General features: G+C 50.9%; 2 protein-coding genes across 2 annotated transcripts; both read right to left on the reverse strand.

Annotated features, from left to right (window-relative positions):
* Window positions 1-4,075: 4,075 nt before the first annotated feature.
* Window positions 4,076-4,999, reverse strand: LOC311200926 (olfactory receptor 14C36-like; the record flags this gene model as incomplete). The annotated part of the gene is made up of 1 exon (XM_084275230.1): window positions 4,076-4,999. The coding sequence occupies one exon, from the start codon at window positions 4,997-4,999 to the stop codon at window positions 4,076-4,078; it is 924 nt and encodes a 307-aa protein (XP_084131356.1).
* A 12,200-nt stretch (window positions 5,000-17,199) lies between these two features.
* On the reverse strand, window positions 17,200-18,126 carry LOC311200818 (olfactory receptor 14A16-like; the record flags this gene model as incomplete). The annotated part of the gene is made up of 1 exon (XM_084275123.1): window positions 17,200-18,126. One exon carries the CDS (start codon window positions 18,124-18,126, stop codon window positions 17,200-17,202), a length of 927 nt encoding a protein of 308 aa, XP_084131249.1.
* Window positions 18,127-19,800: the final 1,674 nt, after the last annotated feature.

Consider the following 19,800-nt stretch of genomic DNA (forward strand, 5'->3'; position numbering starts at 1 on the left):
CAAAAATCCTCCATTGTGAAATTCCTTCAAGATTTTCATCACCCAATTAAAACCTCTCTAATTACTTATACAAGTCTTAATTTTTTAGAGGAAATTACCTGAGGAGATAGGCTTGTAAGGGCTTTCTGGATGTTATTGAGCCTCATGGAGTCTCTGGTGAGACCAGAGACTTCAGCTACAAAGAAGAGACTGAAGAAACCTCTCAAGAAGTTTAAGGCAGGACTAATGCCCAAAGTACCTTGAAGCACTAACAGGCCCCACTGGGAGCCATTCCTGACAAAGCCTCCCCAGGGGCTCGTTAGAGGAGACAACTGGAGGCCATGAGGACAAACCCAGGCAAAGCACAGGCAGCTCTGATGCTGAGGACACCCTGGCTTGGTCTGATGAAGCAGAAATGCCAAGTGCTGACCCCCAGCCCCTGGGCAGGGAGATCCTGACCCTCACCTGTGTCTCAGGGCTCTTTCTTAGAATGTGGGGAGTGTGACACCAAGGGAAGGACAGGGGAAGGACACATGGTGGCCTCCCCTGGGGTAGGTGCAAGAAGGCAACCATGCTCCATGGCCATGAGGACAATGTGTCTTCCCTGAGGCCTCTGTGGCAGGGACATCAGCCACAGCCAAGGTGGCAAAGATCTCATTTCTATCAGGCCCTTTCATCCTGGCTGGCACCCTTGGCCATCTGCACCACAGCCCATCCCACACGGCCTCACCCCTGTACCTGGTTCTTTGTAGGCTGCAGGGATGCAACACGCTTTCCCACCTCATTGTCACCTAACAATGTCCCTGCCTGTACTGCTGTCTCTCCATCCTCGCCAGCTGTTCCCACAAGCACGAAGCCACCAGCTCGTCCACACTTCCTCCCAGTGACTTCTTGCACCACAGCACTACCCTCAGAATGACATTTCTTTATCCTCATGTCCACCCTGGCCTTCAGAGCCATCAGTTCACATGGACTTCCTTTCTTATGGTCTTTCTCTGTAGCACAAAGGGGGCTTCCCCCAGCCTCCCCTTCCCCAGGCCAAAGAAGCCCGGGTCTCTTGGCAGACTTTCTCAGACAACATACATGTTCCTCCTCATTCCTCCAGATCAGGGAGCCCCACACTGGGACTGACTGCTCCAGAGGTGGCATCACCAGAGCTGAGTCCAGATGGACCAGAAGGGCCCTTGTCTGTGCAGCCACACTCCTCCCAGTGCAGCCCAATGTGCTCATTGCCACATCCCTGTTCAGCACCTCTGACTGCTATGGCAGCCCCTGCAATGCCCAAATTCTTCTCATGGTGTCCGGTTCTCCACCCATCATGTCTGAGCTGCCTTGATGTGTGGGTGTTGTGCTGGAACCTTTTCTCATGGTTTCACCCCAGCCCAGAGCCAAGCACCACGCAGCCGCGGAGGGAAAAGGAAACCAAAAACCCCTAAACCTCATGGGCTGGGATAAGGACAGTTTACTGGGACAGCAGAGAGAGAGAAACAACAACAACAACAACAGGATTTTGTAGCAAAATACACACAACTGATGATGCACCATGCAGTTTGTCACAGAACCCCACAGTTCTGGCCACAGCCGTCCCAATAACACGTGTGTCCTGGAGCTGAGTTCTCCTGCCTGCACCACACTTCTTTATGCTGATCATGGTGTAATTTGAATGGAATATGCTTTTTTGGACAGTTTGGGTCACCTGTCCTGGCTGTGTCCCCTCCCAGCTCCCTGGGTTCCCCCCACCTTCTGTTGTATGAACAACAGAAAAGACTGATTGCTTGGACACATCTAAAGCCTCCCTGTTACCAGCACTGCTCTCATCCTAACACCCAAACGTGGCACCACATGGGCTGCTAGAAAGAAATTCTAATGTATTCCTCCCAAAATTAGGCCACCTTTGTTGACAACAAGTGCACCACAATGGTGGGCTCACTCCTGTGCCCTTCAAGGCACTTGTGCACTCCCAGTTGACTCATTTCAGGAGCAGAACTAGAAAAAAGGCCTTGATGCTGTGCAAGCACTGCTCAGCAAGGAACACACATATTTATTTAGACTTTATGGCTTACAAATCCAAACACCAGAACTATGGGTCCACCAACATGAGAATTAATTCCAGAAGCAGAGAAAATATGGGCAGGAGGAGAAGATCTCTTCTGCTTGGAAATCTTCCTGATGTTCCTGTTCATCCAGGTCCATTTGAAGGGAAGCTCCATTTCACTAATGGTTCACATGTGCTTGCTGATGGCTCCTTAACTTATGGTGCTTTTAACAAAATGACATCAATAGGTGCTAAAGAACCTGGGACTCTATTGCTGATTGTTCAGCATGTTTGAAAGTGAACGATGTTATAGCCTGAAAATGACATTTTTAGGGCTGTTCCCATGGCTGGGAATACCCTGAACCCCAAGGTTAATGGGGCTGTTAGTGGGCTACCTGGGGAGGTTTCTGGCCAGAAACCTTTTTCCACCCTCGCACCTTTTGCCATGTAGCTGGTGCTGGACTTTGAGCAGTGTCACAGGTGGACACTGTTGAAGCTGGAAAATTATGTTGGGCAGAGTTACATCCACTCCCATGGCTACAAAAGCCCTGACCCCCGTGTTCCTGGAGCTGTTAGTGGGATACCTGGGGATATGTAAGGCCATGAACACCTTTCATCCCTCACACCTTTAGTTTGGGATGTATTGCTGGCATTTAGCAGGTTCAAAGGTGGACGCTGGTATAGCCAGAAATGACATCGAGCAATGTTAGGACCCTTCTTTTCTCTCTGAACACTCTGAGCCCTAAGGTACTGGAGCTGCCAGTGGTCTACCTAGGCAGGTTTCAGGCCAGGAGAATCTTTCATCCCTGACATGTTTGTTAGGGATCTCTTGCTGTTTGTTTAGCAGTTTGAAGGTGTATGTGGATATAGCCCCAAAATGACATCAGACTGTGCCCTTTCTAAAGAAAACCTTGAGCCCCAGGGTTACGGGGGCTACTAGTGGGATACCCAGGAAGTTGAAGGTCAGAAACATCTTTCACACCTGAAATTTTGTCTTTGGGATTTATAGCTTGACATTTAATGTTTTTGAAGGTGGACACTGTTAGAGCTGGAAAAAGACATCAGGCAAATTTCATACCATTGCATTGTCTATGAAAACCCTGTGCCCCATGGTTACTGGGGCTGCTAGTAGGCTACAAGGGGAGTTTTCAGGCCAATAAGAATTTTATGCCCTTGCATGTTATGTTTGAGGTTTCAGCTTTACATTTAGTGTGTCAGTGTTGGATGCTGGGAGATCCCGTAAATGTCCACAGGCATGTTAGGATGATTCCCTAGGAAAGGAAAGCCCTGAGCCCTAAGCCAACTTGGGCTGCTAGTGAGCTACCTAGATAGGTTTCAGTCCAGGAACAACTTTCAGCACCTGGGCAAGGGAGAGAAAGGCTTCTCTTGACCTACTGAACACACCCCTTCAAATACACCCCAGGATGCCATTGCCCTTCTTAGCCAGGAGGGCACATTGCTGGCTCATGTTCATCCTGCAGCCTATGAATGGGGTCAGCTTTCAGAGGAGATTCTCTCCAAAACAAGTTTTGTTCAGATACATAGAAAGGTCACTTATCAACACACTGAACTTCTGATAGGCATCTGAAAGACGGGAAGTTTCCAAGTCTCTGAAGACACTGGAGAGCTGAGCAGCATCGAAATGACCAAAGAGCAAGCAGAGGTGGAAACCTGCTTAGAAAAGTGAAGTGCATACATGTATCTAGGGTACTGAGAAGACAAAACAACCAGCAAAATTCATACTAAATACAGACTGGTCCTAATGTGAGTTCCATGGCCAGTGATATGCCAAAGATGAGCTCCTTAGAAACATCCAATCCTCAGTTTCCACATGGCATCCACATGGCAGACGTGATGCAAAGAGAGTTCAGCCCATCGTTACCCAGCGTGTGGGTCACACTGTATCAGCAATGGGATGAACGTGGGCCATCATATTCCAGTTTAAATAAACTAGAGGGAAAAAAAGACACAGGAACTAAACCCCATACTAAATAGAGACTGGTCCTAATGTGAGTTACACAGTCAGTGATAAGCAGAAGAAGATGAGCAGTTCGTTGTTGCTTAGAAACATCCAGTCATCAGTTTCCATATGGCATCCTTGAGCTCCTGGTTCCTCATGCTGTAGATGAGGGGGTTCACTGCTGGTGGAACCACCGAGTAAAGAAATGACAATACCAGGTCCACAAATAGGGAGGAGATGGAGGGGGGCTTCAGGTAGGCAAAGAAGGCAGTGCTGACAAACAAGGAGACCACAGCCAGGTGAGGGAGGCAGGTGGAAAAGGCTTTGTGCCGTCCCTGCTGCGAGTGGATCCTCAGCACAGCCCTGAAGATCTGCACATAGGACACCACAATGAACACAGAACACCCAAAACCAGAACAAGCACCGACCACAATGAGTCCAGTTTCCGTGAGGTAGGCATCTGAGCAGGAGAGCTTGAGGATCTGGGGGATTTCACAGAAGAACTGGTCAACAGCATTGCCATGGCAGAGGGGCAGTGAAAATGTGTTGGCTGTGTGCAGCAGAGAATAGAGAAACCCACTGCCCCAGGCAGCTGCTGCCATGTGAACACAAGCTCTGCTGCCCAGGAGGGTCCCATAGTGCAGGGGGTGGCAGATGGCAACGTAGCGGTCATAGGCCATGACAGTCAGAAGACAGAACTCTGTGGAGATAAAAAAGGAAAAGAAAAAGAGTTGAGCCACACATCCTGTGTAGGAAATGGCCCTGGTGTCTGACAGAGAATTGGCCATGGATTTGGGAACAGTGGTAGAGATGAAGCCAAGGTCAGTAACAGCGAGGTTGAGGAGGAAGAAGTACATGGGGGTGTGGAGGTGGTGGTCACAGGCTATGGTGATGATGATGAGGCAGTTGCCCAGGAGAGCAGCCAGGTAGATGCCCAGGAAGAGGCAGAAGTGCAGGAGCTGCAGCTCCTGTGCGTCTGCAAAGGGCAGGAGGAGGAACTGGCTGATGGAGCTGCTGTTGGACATCTGCTGCTTCCATCAAGTGTGGAGACCTGTCCAAGGAGGAAAAAGGTAGTGAGAAGTTAGGGAACGATTCTTTGAGGGAAACAGTTTCCAATTCACATTGACTCCCTGTATTCAGGAAGCCTTTTGTCAGGTCCCTTTTGGGAGGTCTGCTTTGTGCTGGCTTGAATGTGCCACTGCTGGGAGGAGGGCTGGCTGTGGCTCTCAAGAACTCAGTCCTGCCTGGCAGCAGTCAGTAAATAGAAGGATGGTGTGATCTCAGACTAAATCCCCTGTGGATAGGAATGAGCTTTTCAGCACTGTCACTGCAATATCAATGAGGGCAGAGCAGAGCTTTGGAGCTTTGGTTTTCTCCTGACTGAGAGCTGAGGAATCCAGTCTCACAGGGCAGAGCTCCAAAGCCCTCCTGCGGTCTCATCCTACCCAAGGAGGATCTCAGCTCCCCGCTCCCAGCCAGGGACACACAGGGCTCAGTGCAGCTGCCCACACACAGGTGATGAGTGGCATTGCCACGGCCTCTGTGCCGAGATGTCTCCTGCATGGGGCTCCTCTCCTGGGCACAAGAGTCCCTGGGAGAGCGGTGCCATTGTGGGGGGCAGCTGCAGCCCAGCAGGAGCTGCCTGGAATTCCTCAGTCCTACAGATGTGGGTTCTGAAGTGAGGGTCAGCTCAGTGCCAGCCCCATAATTGGATGTGCCCAGAGTCCCAGGAAACGGTGGGAGAAAGGCAACAAGGACAGGAGAGGAAATGGCAAGAAACATTCCACAGGAGGCTGGAGGGACAGGCACTCAGAGTGTTCTTCTCTCTGGGACAAGGACCCTCCACCATATTTCCATGTGTCAGACTTTACATCCACCGCTTCTTTCCACAGTGCGAATGCAGCCATGCCCAGGAGAAGACAGCTGTCCTGCCCTGTCCCTCTCATGGGGCAGAAGGGCATCCCCTCCAGGCAGCACTTTCTGGTCCTGTAGAGAACCTGTCCTCCTGACAGACCCCACACACTGCCCCATATGCCAGCTTTAGGAGATCCCTCCAGGAACAGAAACTGCATTGCCCTGCACCCACAGACATACCAGGGAGAGGCTGCAGAGATTTCTCCTCCAGTGAGCTCTCAGCATCCATCAGCTCTCTCAGCCTCACAGGTCTCTCCTCAGCGCCTACAGGCAGTGTCCCCAGCCCTGTGTGCTTGGCAGAGGAGCTGCTCCTGGGCAGAGCTGTCTCTCTGCAGCACTGCCGGGTTGCCATGAGCTCCCTCCATCCCAGGAGCCTGGCCAAGCTCAGCAGGAGAAGACCAGTTCTTGTAGGCTCCCTCCTGGTGCCTGAGATCTCATGGGAATCGTTCTATGATCTCATCTCTGACATTCTCAGGATCTCCCTGCACAGGGCCTGGGGTCAGCACTTGGCATTTCTGCTTCATCAGACCAAGCCAGGGTGTCCTCAGCATCAGAGCTGCCTGTGCTTTGCCTGGGTTTGTCCTCATGGCCTCCAGTTGTCTGCTCTAACGAGCCCATGGGGAGGCTTTGTCAGGAATGGCTCCCAGTGGGGCCTGTTAGTGCTTCAAGGTACTTTGGGCATTACTCCTGACTTGGACTTCTGGAGAGGTTTCTTCACTCTCATCTGGGTATCTGAGGTCTGGGGATTCAGAAGAAAAGACACCATGGGGCCCATTAACATCCAGAAAGCCCTTACAAGCATGGCTCTAACTCATTTTCATTAAAGAGTCAAAACTCCTACAACTACTTGGATTTTAGTTGGGTCCTTACGTTTCAAAGGAATTTCCCATGTAGGAACTTTTTTCAGTCACGGGTATTGTCTGTCATGGCTCAGTTGATAGAATAAGTGACAGCAGCATTCTGTGATGGATATGGGTCTGCTAAGGAGATCTGGACAGGCAGGAAAAGCAGTCTCTTCAGATCCAACCCTGCCTGGAGAACTTTGCTCTTCCCCAAGACCAGCAGTTCCCTCCCTGCCCTCCTGGGACTCCCAACACTTTTCCTGTCATCATCTGTGCTCACAGGCACAGACAGATTTCTCTGACAACAAACAGCAGTTCAACATGATCCAGTTTAATACCCATGAAATCTCTCTCCTCAGCTGCCTGCTACGGCCAAGCAGCGTGTGAAGGGGGTCAGCTTCCAGAGGAGATTCTCTCCCAGAACAGTTTGAATCAGATACATAGAAAGGTCACTTATCAACACCCTGACCTTCTGACAGAACAGTTCATAAGACTTCAGAAGGATGGAAAGTTTTCCAACTCTCTGAAGCTCAAAGCAGACACTGGAGACTTGAGCAGCAGCTGAATGACCAAAGAGTAAGTGGAGGTGGAAACCTGTGATCAGAATGAAGTGCATACGTCCATCTAGGCTGCAGAAAAGGATGTCCTTAGGCATGGCCGTATCATCAGGATAGGGGGAAACACCTGAATGATTAGGGAGTGAAAAAAGACAGACTGGCACTAGTGCAGGTACAGGGGAAGGTGAGGAATTCTTCTGCTGCCATGGGTACCAATCCTGGAAATTACCATTCTGTCATGGTGGGAAAGCATTGCCATTCCAGACAGGCAGTCGAGTGATTCAGCTCATAGAACTGTTTGTAATTTTTTTATAAATGTCAGGTGTACAAAAAAAAAAGAATTAGAAATTCTGGCCTTTTGCAGGCAGAAATGATGAGAAGAGAGCACAGATCATCACTGAGCAGTGTCTGGGTCATAGAGTATTGGGAGACACTGAATTTGGAATGGGATGAACTTGGAACATGTTATCATAGTTGAGACAAGCTATGAGGAAATTAGAAAAATAACAACTAAAAAATGTATTAAATACAGAGATGTCTTATATGTGAGTTTCATGGCCAGCAATTTGCTGAAGAAGATGAGCAGTTTATTGCTGCTTAGAAACATCCAGTCATCAGTTTCCACATGGAATCCTTGAGCTCCTGGTTCCTCATGCTGTAGATGAGGGGATTCACTGCTGGTGGAAACACCGAGTACAGAAATGCTACTATGAGGTTGAGAAATACGGAGGAGATGGAGGGGGGCTTCAGGTTGGCAAACATGGCAGTACTGAGAAACAAGAAGACCAGGGCCATGTGAGGGAGGCACATGGAAAAGGCTTTGTGTCGTCCCTGCTGCGAGGGGATCCTCAGCACAGCCCTGAAGATCTGCACATAGGACACCACAATGAACACAAAACACCCAAAAGATAAGCAGGCTCCAACCACAAGGACTCCAGTTTCCCTGAGGTAGGCATCTGAGCAGGAGAGCTTGAGGATCTGGGGGATTTCACAGAAGAACTGGCCAACAGCATTGCCATGGCAGAGGGGCAGTGAAAATGTGTTGGTCGTTTGAAGTAAAGCATTGAGAAACCCACCACCCCAGGCAGCTGCTGCCATGTGGACACAAGCTCTGCTGTCCAGGAGGGTCTCATAGTGCAGGGGGTGGCAGATGGCAATGTAGCGGTCATAGGCCATGACAGTGAGAAGGGAAAACTCTGCTGAGAGCAAAAATAGAAAGAAAAATATTTGAGCCACACATCCTGTGTAGGAAATGGCCCTGGTGTCCCACAGGGAATTGGCCATGGATTTGGGAACAATGGTGGAGATGCAGCCAAGGTCAGTAAGAGAGAGGTTGAGGAGGAAGAAGTACATGGGGGTGTGGAGGTGGTGGTCACAGGCTATGGTGATAATAGTAAGGCTGTTGCTTAGGAAGGCAGCCATGTAAATGCCTATGAAGAGCCAGAAGTGCAGGAGCTGCAGCTCCCGTGTGTCTGCAAAGGGCAGGAGGAGAAACTGGCTGATGGAGCTGCTGTTGGACATCTGCTGCCATCAAGTGAGGAGACCTGTTGAAGGAGGAAAAGACAGTTAGAAGTTTGGGAACTCTTTTTTGAGTAAAACCACCTGCAATGCTTAGGCAATACCCTCAGACAGATTGACTCTCTGTGTTCAGGAAGATTTTTAGCAGGTCCCTTTTGGGAGCTCTGCTTTGTGCTGGCTTGAGTGTGCCACTGCTGGGAGGAGGGCTGGCTGTGGCTCTCAAGAACTCAGTCCTGCTTGGCAGAAGTCAGTAAATAGAAGGATGGTGTGAACTCAGACTAAATCCCCTGTGGATAAGAATGAGCTTTTCAGCACTGTCACTCCAGTTTCACCCGAGGGCAGAGCAGAGTTTTAAAGCTTTGGTTTTCTCCTGACTGAGAGCTGAGGAATCCAGTCTCACAGGGCAGAGCTCCAAAGCCCTCCTGCGGTCTCATCCTACCCAAGGAGGATCTCAGTTCCCAGCCAGGGACACACAGGGCTCAGTGCAGCTGCCCACACACAGGTGATGAGTGGCATTGCCACGGTCCCTGTGCCGAGATGTCTCCTGCATGGGGCTCCTCTCTGGGCACAAGAGTCCCTGGGAGAGTGGTGCCATTGTGGGGGGCAGCTGCAGCCCAGCTGCAGGGAAGTCCTCAATCCTTCAGATGGGGGTCCTGAAGTGAGGGTCAATTCAGTGCCAGCCCCACCAATTGACATGCCCCAGAACCTCAGGTAACGGTAACAGTGGGAGAAGGGCAGCACAGACCAGAGGGGAAACTATGAGAAATGCCTCCAGACAAGGCTGAAAGGACAGGCACAGACAGACTGGCACTCAGGGTTTTTCCTCAGTGAGGTTTGGACTCCCAAGGAGAAGATTCAGCCTGAAACCCTGGAACTCTGGGTTCAGAGTCTGTGCTGAGAAGGCAGGGGTGCACTGTGATAGTGACTTCACTGTGGGAGATTTCAGGGAGGCACCAAATCCCTGCTGCCATGCAATTGCTGGGAGCAGCTCCTTTTCTCTCCCTGACCATGTCTCTGCTGTCTGGAGCTGTCATTGGAGCTGCTTCTCTTTGCACATGTCACCTCCTGCTCTGTGCCCACAGACCTCATCCAACCTGCCCTGCGCTCAGCTCTGCTCTGCAGACCCCTCCTGCCATCAGGGCTCTGCCCAGGGGAACCTCTGTGTGTGCAGGGCTCAGGAGACGCTCTGACAAATCCTAATGACAAATGAGTTTTCACTCACTTCTTCAAAGTTATCAATGAAAGCTCAGCCCCCACTTCCTACCCAATCCAGAAGAGAGGAAAATTCAAAGCAAAGTCTCTTTACCTGGATGGAAAATGCATTCTTGGTGTTCCTGAAATGTTCCAGGGATCAGCTGAGGCTGGGAGCAAACCTGGGCTAAGCAGTACACTTTGACAGCAGAAGGACCCTACACTGTGCTTCCATGGGTCCCAGTTTCCATCCACCCACAGCTTCTTTCTGCGGCAATGCTGCCCAGCAGGCAGGCTGAGCGCTGACCCTGGCAGCAGCAGAGTCCCTGCCCCAGCACACAGACCCTGGAGCGCAGGAATCCTGCCCACAAGGACAGCCCTGGGCACCCCTGGGTGCACATGCTGCTTCACACCTCTGCAGCCATGCCCAGGAGAAGACAGCTGTCCTGCCCTGTCCCTCTGATGGGGCACCAGGGCATCCCTTCCAGGCAGCACTTTCTGGTCCTAGAGAGAACCTGTCCTCCTGACAGACCCCACACACTGTCCCATGTCCCAGCTTTTGGAGATCCCTCCAGGAACAGAACCTGCATTGCCCTGCACCCACAGACATACCTGGCAGAGGCTGCAGAGATTTCTCCTGCAGTGAGCTCTCAGCATCCATCAGCTCTCTCAGCCTCACAGGTCTCTCCTCGGTGCCTACAGGCAGTGTCCCCAGCCCTGTGTGCTTGGCAGAGGAGCTGCTCCTGGGCAGAGCTGTCTCTTGTCAGGGCTGCTGGGCTGCCATATGTTCCCACCATTGCAGGAGTGAAGCCCAGCTCAGCAGGAGAAGACCAGTTCTTCTAGGCTTCCTCCTGGTGTCTCAGGCCTCATGGGGATCGCTCTATGATCTCATCTCTGATGTTCCCTCCCTCAGCTGGGGAGAAATCTTTGTGTCCAGCAGAGTCCTTTCTCCTGATCAAACCAGAGCTGGGCAGGACAAACACCTTTCCTTGTCTCCCCATGAGACAGAACTCCCAGGCAGGGACAGGAAGAGTACTCTTGCCCCCTGTGAAAGGAAGGGATTTAGGTGAGCTGTTGGGCATTTTTTGATGTTTCACAAGACCAAAACTAGGAAAAGCTCTGCTCTGCAGTTGGGGGAAGTGGAAACCACAATGTATACATTTATGTATCAAAAAAGATAGACCCTCTGTTCCGTGGACAAACTGACACCTGGAGAGCTCACATAAGAGTCCCATATAGACAGTGGCACCCTCAACATGCAGGAAATAGACCTCCCAAAAAGGACGTTTATTATCTCTAATAGAACAGGGAGAGGCAGTCCTTGGGTCTCCAATGAGAACGTTTCACTCAGGGAAGAGTGCCCCAAGTTCTCACTGCTTTGTTCTCCTTGCTCAGGGCTACCTGCAAAGAAGCAGAGAATGTCCCATGGCAGCTTCATTCCCCACTTCCTCCTCCTGCCCTTTGCAGACACACAGGAGCTGCAGTGGGTTTCTCCACGCTGTGCTGCTCACGGCCAGTACATGTTCCCTCCCCCTCTGCAAGGGCAATGCTGGTGACCAGTTCTTCTCTGCAATCCCCCAGATCCTCAGCCTCACGTGCTCAGATGCCTACCCCAGGGAGATTGGTCTTCTCATATTTAGTACTGGTTTAATTTTGGGGTGTTTTGTGGGCTACCTGGGGAGGTTCATGACCAGTAATATCTTTTGGCCCTCTCACCTTTTCTTTGGAGCTGGTGCTGGACATTTAGCAGTTTTGAAGGTGGACACTAGTAGAGGCCGAAAATGACATCAGGCAATGTTAGGACCATTCCCTTGGCAGGGAAAGCCCTGAGGCCCAAAGTTACTGGGGTGCCAGTGTGCTACCTGGGGAGGTTTCAGGCCAGGAACATCTTTCATCCCTCACACCTTTTGCTTGTGACGTACTGCTGGGCGTTTAACAGGTTGAAAGGTGGGCGCTGGTGTAGCTGCAAAGTACAGCACCGTATTACTGCCCTAAACCTCCCCTTTTCCACCCCTCAGATTCCCCTATATCCACCCCTAGCAGCCCCCTAAAACATCCCCACGCCCCCTCCCAGCACCCCTTGTGACCCCCATTGACTCCTGACCTGCCCTTTTCATCATCAAATTCCCCAAATCTCCTTAGCACACCCCAGCACCTACCTAACAACACCCCACACACACTCCATTCCAGCACCCATGGGTTCCTCCCCATCCTCAAACGCCCCCTTAACCCTCCCATCCTACCTTTTATACCTCCCCAGCACCATATTACCCCCATTAAAGTCCCCCTTTTCCCTCATATACCCCTCCAAGGACAGCCCCAACAACGTCCCCACACCCCCTCCCGCATCAATGGGAGCCCTGGTATGCACTTTAAAACCCCTCCAGCCTCCTCTTAACTCCACCTAGCACATCTGGCGGACCTCCAACACCCCCATACTCTCCAACACCTCATTATATCTTTTGAAATACCCCCATATCTTTCCTCAGCACCACCATATGCCCCCCTCAAATCCCACCAACCACCTATGGGTTCCTCCCATACCATTAAACCGGTCACCCAGCCCACCCTGACCCTCCCAAGTAGTCCCCCCCCTGGTGGGGCCACTTCTGGAGCAGTCAGTCCCAGTGTGGGGCTCCCCAGTCTGGAGAAGTAAAAGTAAAAGTAAAAGTCTGCCTAATTACAATTAGGGGTCTTGTGTGCAGGGGCTGAGTGACCATTGCTTCTTTAGGTCAGGGAAGGGGACGCTAAAGGAAACCCTGTCTGTGGTATGTGGAAAGAACATAGGATATCAAATACACAGAAACTGCAGCTTTGAAGGTCAGAGTGGACATGAGGATAAAGAAATGTCATTCTGAGGGTAGTTCTGTGGTGCAAGAAGTCACTCAGAGAAAGTGTGGATGAGCTGGTGGCTTTGTGCTTAGAGAAATTGCTGATGAAGAGGGAGAAACAGCAGCACAGGCAGGGACATCATAGGGTGAGAATGAGGATGGGAAGGACAATGCTTGCCTGCAGCATGCAGGGAAACAGGTATAACCTAAAGGGCAGTGTGGGACGGCCAAGGGTGCCAGCCAGGCTAAAAAGGGCCTGATAGAAATGAGGTCTCTGCCCCCTTGTCTATGGCTGATGACCCTTCCACAGAAGCCTCAGAGGAGACACACTGTCCTCACGGCCAAGGAGCATCGTTACATCCTTGAACCCACCCCAGGGGAGGACACCATGTGTAATACCCCTGTCCTTCCCTTGGCCTCACACTCCCCACATCCCAAGGAAGAGCCCTGAGACACAGGTGAGGGTCAGGATCTCCCTGCCCAGGGGCTGGGTGTCAGCACTGGAATTCCTGCTTCATCAGACCAAGCCAGGGTGTCCTCAGCATCAGAGCTGCCTGCGCTTTGCCTGTGTTTGTCCTCATGGCCTCCAGTTGTCTGCTCTAACTCCTGACTTGAACTTCTTGAGAAGTTTCTTCACTCTCCTCTTTGTAGCTGAAGTCTCTGGTCTCACCAGAGACACCATAAGGCTCATTAACATCCAGAAAGCCCTTACAAGTATATCTCCTCTGGTAATTTCCTCTGAAAAATTAAGACTTGTATAAGTAATTGGAGAGGTTTTAATTGGGTGATGAAAATCTTGAAGGAATTTCACAATGGAGGATTTTTGCATACAGAAAAAAATTGTTTCTGTCATTTTTCAGTTCATGGAAGAGGTTTTAGCAGCATTATACAGTGGATGTTTGTACAGAGGTCTCCTAAATAGTTCTGGACAGGCAGGAAAAGCAGTCCCTTGAGATCCAACCCTGCATGCAGAACCTTGCTCTTCCCCAAGACCAGCAGTTCCCTCACTGGCCTCCTGGGACTCCCAACACTTTTCCTGGCATCATCTGTGCTCACAGGCACAGACAGATTTCTCTGACCACAAACAGCAGTTCAACATGACACAGTTTAATAACCATGAAATCTCTCTCCTCAGCTGCTGTTACAGCCAAGCAGCGTGTGAAGGGGGTCAGCTTTACTGGTGCTCCCAGTGCACAACCTGGGGAGGTTTCAGGCCAGGGAGATCCTTCATCTCTTGCAACTTGTGCCTGGGTGCCCTTGCTGGACATTTAGCATTTTTGAAACTTTTTCTGGGAGAGCTGGAAAACTACCTCAAGCACAGTTAGTGGGATAGCTGGGGATGTTTCAGGCCAGGAATATCTTCAAGCCCTCACTCCTTTTCTTTGACACCTGTTGCTGGAGGTTTAGCAGTTTTAGAGGTTGTTGCTGGTAGATTGAAAAATGACGTCAGGCACTCTTAGGACCGTTGCCTTGGCTAGGAATGCCCTGAGCCTCAAGGTTTCCTGTACTGCTAGTTTACCACCTGGGGAGGTTTCAGGCCACAAATCTTTTCCAGACCTCACATCAATTTGTTTGGGAGCTGTTACTGGACATTTATCAGTTACACAGGTGGACACTTGTAGAGCCTGACAATGAAGTCAGGCAATCTTAGGACTGTTCCTTCACCTATGAAGGGGGGCCTGAGCCCCAAGGTTACTGGTGCTGCCTGCAGGCTCCCTGGGGAGATTTCCTGGCAGAAAATTCTTTCCTCCCTCACACCTTTTGTTTGGAGCTCTTACTGGACGTTTGGCATTTTTCAAAGTTGGATGCTTGTAGAGCCCAGCAAGGACATCACACACTCTTAGGACTGTTCTCTCAGCTATGAAAGCTCTGAGTCCTAAATTTACTGGGGCTGCTTTTGCTCCTCCTACCAGGGGAGGTTTCAAGCTTACAAGATATTTCAGCTCTCAAACCTTTTGTTTGGAAGTTATTGCTGGACGTTTAGTACTTCTTGACTGTGGACACTGGTAGAGCCAGAACATGATGTCTGGTGTTACAGGACCATTCCCTTGGCTGGGAATTCCATTCACCCCAAGGTTACCAGTGCTGCTTGTGGGCTACCTGGAGTGGTTTCAGCCCGGGAACATCGTTCAGCCTGCATAGATTTACTTGGGAGCTATTGCTGTATGTTTAGAAATATCCAAGGGGGAACCTAGTAGAACCCAAAAATGAAGTGAGGCACTCTTAGGACCATTCTCTTGACTAGGAACGCCCTGACCCCCAAGGTTACTGGGCTGCTAGTGGGCTACCTGGGGAGATTTCAGTTCAGGATGCTTTTACAGCCCTTGTAGCTTCTGTTAGTGACCTATAATAAAGGTGGGAGATTCTCTCTGTCCCTTCTTTTGTTATTGTACTTAAAGAATTAAAAAAATAGAATCTATTAAAAACCCATAAAGTATTAAAAATAGAATCTCCCACACATTGGATCTCGGGGGAACCACTGTGATGGAGGATAAAGAAAGAGCTGATGTACTTAATGCCTTTTTTGCCTCACTTGTCTCCTGATACCCAGATCCCTGAGTGGAAAGATGGGGACGGGAGGTAGATGGAAGCCCCCATAATCCCAGGGGTTACTGACCTGCCCAGCCACTTATATCTGCAGAAGTTGATGGGCTTGGATGGGATACACCCAAAAGCACTGAGGGAGCTGGCAGAAGTGCTCCCCAAGCCACTTTCCCTTATTTACTAGCAGTTCTGGCTGACCAGGGTGGTTCTTCCTGACTGGAAACTGGCACATGTGACACCCATCTACAAGAAGGGACAGAAGGAGGACCCAGGGAACTACAGGCCTGTCAGCCTGACCTCGGTGCTGGGGAAGGGGATGGAAATAATCATCTTGAGTACCATCATGCAGCACATGCAGGACACTCTGGCCATCAGGCCCAGTCAGCATGGGTTCAAGAAAGTCATGTCATGCTTGAAGAAGCTGATCTCCTTCTATTGCTGGTTGATCTGCTTAGTGGATGAGGGGAAGGCTGTGGATGTGATCTGCCTAGAGTTCAGTAAAACCTTCATCACTGTGCTGGGGCCCATCCTCTTTAACATCTTTATGAATGATCTGGATGAGGGGATCGAGTGCACCCTCAGTAAGTTTGTAAATGACACCCAATTGTGTGGGAGTGTTGATCTGCTGGCAGGCAGGAAGGCTCTGCAGAGCGACCTGGACAGGCTGGATCGATGGGCAGAGCCCAGTTTTATGGGGTTCAACAAGGCCAAGAGCTGAGTCATGCACTTTGGTCACAATAACCCCAGGCAATGCTACAGGCCTGTGGCAGAGAGGCTGGAGAGCTGCCTGGAGGACAAAGATCTGGGGGTGTTAGTGGACAGGCAGCTGAACATGAGCCAGCACTGTGCCCAGGTGACCAAGAAGGGCAACGGCATCCTGGCCTCTATAAGGAGGTGTCACCAGCATACAGAATAGTGTAACCAGCAGGAGTAAGGAAGTGATTGTTCCATTATACTCAGCTCTGGTGAGGACACACCTTGAGTACCGTGTCCAGCTTTTTGCCCCTCACTACAAGAAGGATGTTGAGATGCTGGAGCGTGTCCGGAGAAGGGCAATGAATGTGGAGAAGTGTTTGAGCACAAGTCCTATGCTCATCAGCTGAGGGAACTGGGGCTTTTTAAGTCTTAAGAAAGGGAGGTTGAGGAGAGACCTTGTCTCTGTCTACAACCACCTGCAAGGAGGGTGTAGGGTGGTGGGGGTCAGTTTCTTATCTCAGATAGACACAGATAGAATAAGAAGAAATAGTTTCAAACTGCAAAAGGAGAAATTTAGGTTAGATATCAGGAAAAATTTCTTTACTCAAAGCCTTGTCAAGTGTTGGAACAGGCTGCCCAGGGAAGTGGTGGACTCACCATCCCTGGAGACATTTAAAAAACATCTAGATATTGTGCTTGAAGACAGGGTCTAGAGGTGGAGTGGGCAGTGTTAGGCTGTGGTTGGGAGAGATTCTATGATTCTATGGAAAAGTTCCAGTAAATTCCTGTTCCATCATGATGGGAAAGGTTTGCCAATTCTGACAATTAGTCGACTGATTCAGGTGATGAAAATGTTCTTGTAAATTTTTTATAAATGCCAGGAGAAACATAATAATAATAAAAAAATGTGCACGTTTCAAGGTAAACATGATGCAAAGGCAGCACAGCTCATCATTACACAGGACGTGATTCATACAAGACCGCTGGATACTGCATTAGGAATGGGATGAACAGGCACCATGTTATTACAGCTTGGACAGCATAGAAGGAAAAACCCTACTAAATACAGACTGGTCCTAATGTGAGTTACATGGGCAGTGACAGCAGAAACAGATGAGCAGTTTGTTGCTGCTTAGAAACATCCAGTCATCAGTTTCCACATGGCATCCTTGAGCTCCTGGTTCCTCATGCTGTAGATGAGGGGGTTCACTACTGGTGGTACCACTGAGTAAAGAAATGACACTACCAGGTCCAGAAATAGGGAGGAGATGGAGGGGAGCTTCAGGTAAGCAAAGATGCCAGTGCTGAGAAACAGGGAGACCACAGCCAGGTGAGGGAGGCAGGTGGAAAAGGCTTTGTGCCGTCCCTGCTGCGAGGGGATCCTCAGCACAGCCCTGAAGATCTGCACGTAGGACACCACAATGAACACAAAACACCCAAAAGCTAAACAGGCACTGACCACAATGAGTCCAGTTTCCCTGAGGTAGGCATCTGAGCAGGAGAGCTTGAGGATCTGGGGGATTTCACAGAAGAACTGGTCAAGGGCATTGCCATGGCAGAGGGGCAGGGAAAATGTATTGGCTGTGTGCAGCGCAGCACTGAGAAACCCAGTGCCCCAGGCAGCTGCTGCTATGAGGACACAAGCTCTGCTGCCCAGGAGGGTCCCATAGTGCAGGGGGTGGCAGATGGCAACGTAGCGGTCATAGGCCATGACAGTGAGAATATAGTACTCTGTGGAGATCAAAAATAAAAAGAAGAAGAGTTGAGCCAGACATCCTGTGTAGGAAATGGCCCTGGTGTCCCACAAGGAATTGCCCATGGATTTGGGAACAGTGGTGGAGATGCAGGCAAGGTCAGTAACAGCGAGGTTGAGGAGGAAGAAGTACATGGGGGTGTGGAGGTGGTGGTCACAGGCTATGGTGATGATGATGAGGCAGTTTCCCAGGAGAGCAGCCAGGTAGATGCCCAGGAAGAGGCAGAAGTGCAGGAGCTGCAGCTCCCGTGTGTCTGCAAAGGGCAGGAGGAGGAACTGGCTGATGAAGCTGCTGCTGTTGGACATCTGCTGCTGTCATGTGTGGAGACCTGTCCAAGGAGGAAAAGGTAGTGAGAAGCTAGGGAACGATTCTTTGAGGGAAACTGTTTCCAATTCACATTGACTCCCTGTATTCAGGAAGCCTTTTTTCAGGTCCCTTTTGGAGCTCTGCTTTGTGCTGGCTTGAGTGTGCCACTGCTGGGAGGAGGGCTGGCTGTGGCTCTCAAGAACTCAGTCCTGCCTGGCAGCAGTCAGTAAATAGAAGGATGATGTGATCTCAGACTAAATCCCCTGTGGATAGGAATGAGCTTTTCAGCACTGTCACTCCAATTTCACTGAGGGCAGAGCAGAGCTTTGGAGCTTTGATTTTCTCCTGGCTGAGAGCTGAGGAATCCAGTCTCACAGGGCAGAGCTCCAAAGCCCTCCTGCGGTCTCATCCTACCCAAGGAGGATCTCAGCTCCCCGCTCCCAGCCAGGGACACACAGGGCTCAGTGCAGCTGCCCACACACAGGTGATGAGTGGCATTGCCACGGCCTCTGTGCCGAGATGTCTCCTGCATGGGGCTCCTCTCTAGGGCACAAGAGTCCTGGGAGAACGGTGCCATTGTGGGAGGCAGCTGCAGCCCAGCAGGAGCTGCCTGGAAAACCTCAGTCCTACAGATGGGGGTCCTGAAGTGAGGGTCAGCTCAGTGCCAGCCCCACCAATGGACGTGCTCAAAGCCCCAGGTAATGGTGAGAGAAAGGCAGCAAGGACAGGAGGGGATACAGCAGGAAATGCAGCAGCAAAAGCTTTAGGCTCAGGAACAGACAGACAGGCACTCAGGGGTTTCTCCTCACTGCTGGTTTGGCTGCCAAGGAGAACACTCAGCCTGAAACCCAGTAACTCTGGGTGCAGAGTCTGTGCTGGGTGACAGAAACCAGGGGGTGGGTGTCGGGAAGTGTCAGGGAGGTCCCAAATCCCCACTGCAAGGGCATTTTGGTTAGAAGCTCCTCCCTCCCTGACAGTGTCTCTGCTGCCTGGAGCTGTCCCTGCAGATGATTATTTTTGCCCATCTCACCTCCTGCTCTCTGTTCACAGACCTCATCCAACCTGCCCTGTGCTCAGCTCTGCTCTGCAGACCCCTCCTGGCATCAGGGCACTGCCCCAGGGAACCTCTGTGTGTGCAGGGCTCAGCCCAGGCTCCAACAGCTTCATGAGAATCAAGTTTTCACTGCATATTCTCAAGGGGAGAAATGAGTTATCTACCACACTCAGCACAGCCCACAGGAGAGGAAAAGTCAAAGCAAAGACTCTGCCTTTGGAGAAATATTCTCTTTGGCATTTCTCAAGGATCAGCTCTGGCTGGGAGCAAAGCTGACCCAGGCAGCACTTTCTTACAGCAGAAGGACCTTACGTTGCCCTTCCCTGGGTCACTACTTTAACCCAGAGGTGCTGTCTACATCCCTGTGGAACGCCCAGCAGGCAGGCTGAGTGCTGACCCTGGCAGCAGCAGAGTCCCTGCCCCAGAACACAGCCCCTGGGTCACAAGGACCCTGCTCACAAGGACAGCCCTGGGCACCCTCAGCCATGCCCAGGAGAAGACAGCTGTCCTGCCCTGTCCCTCTGATGGGGCGGAAGAGCATCCCTTCCAGGCAGCACCTTCTTGTCCTATAGAGAACCTGTCCTCCTGACAGACCCCACACACTGCCCCATGTCCCAGC

This window comes from Gallinula chloropus (genome assembly GCF_964237585.1).
Source record: "Gallinula chloropus genome assembly, chromosome: 25".
NCBI lineage: Eukaryota > Metazoa > Chordata > Aves > Gruiformes > Rallidae > Gallinula > Gallinula chloropus.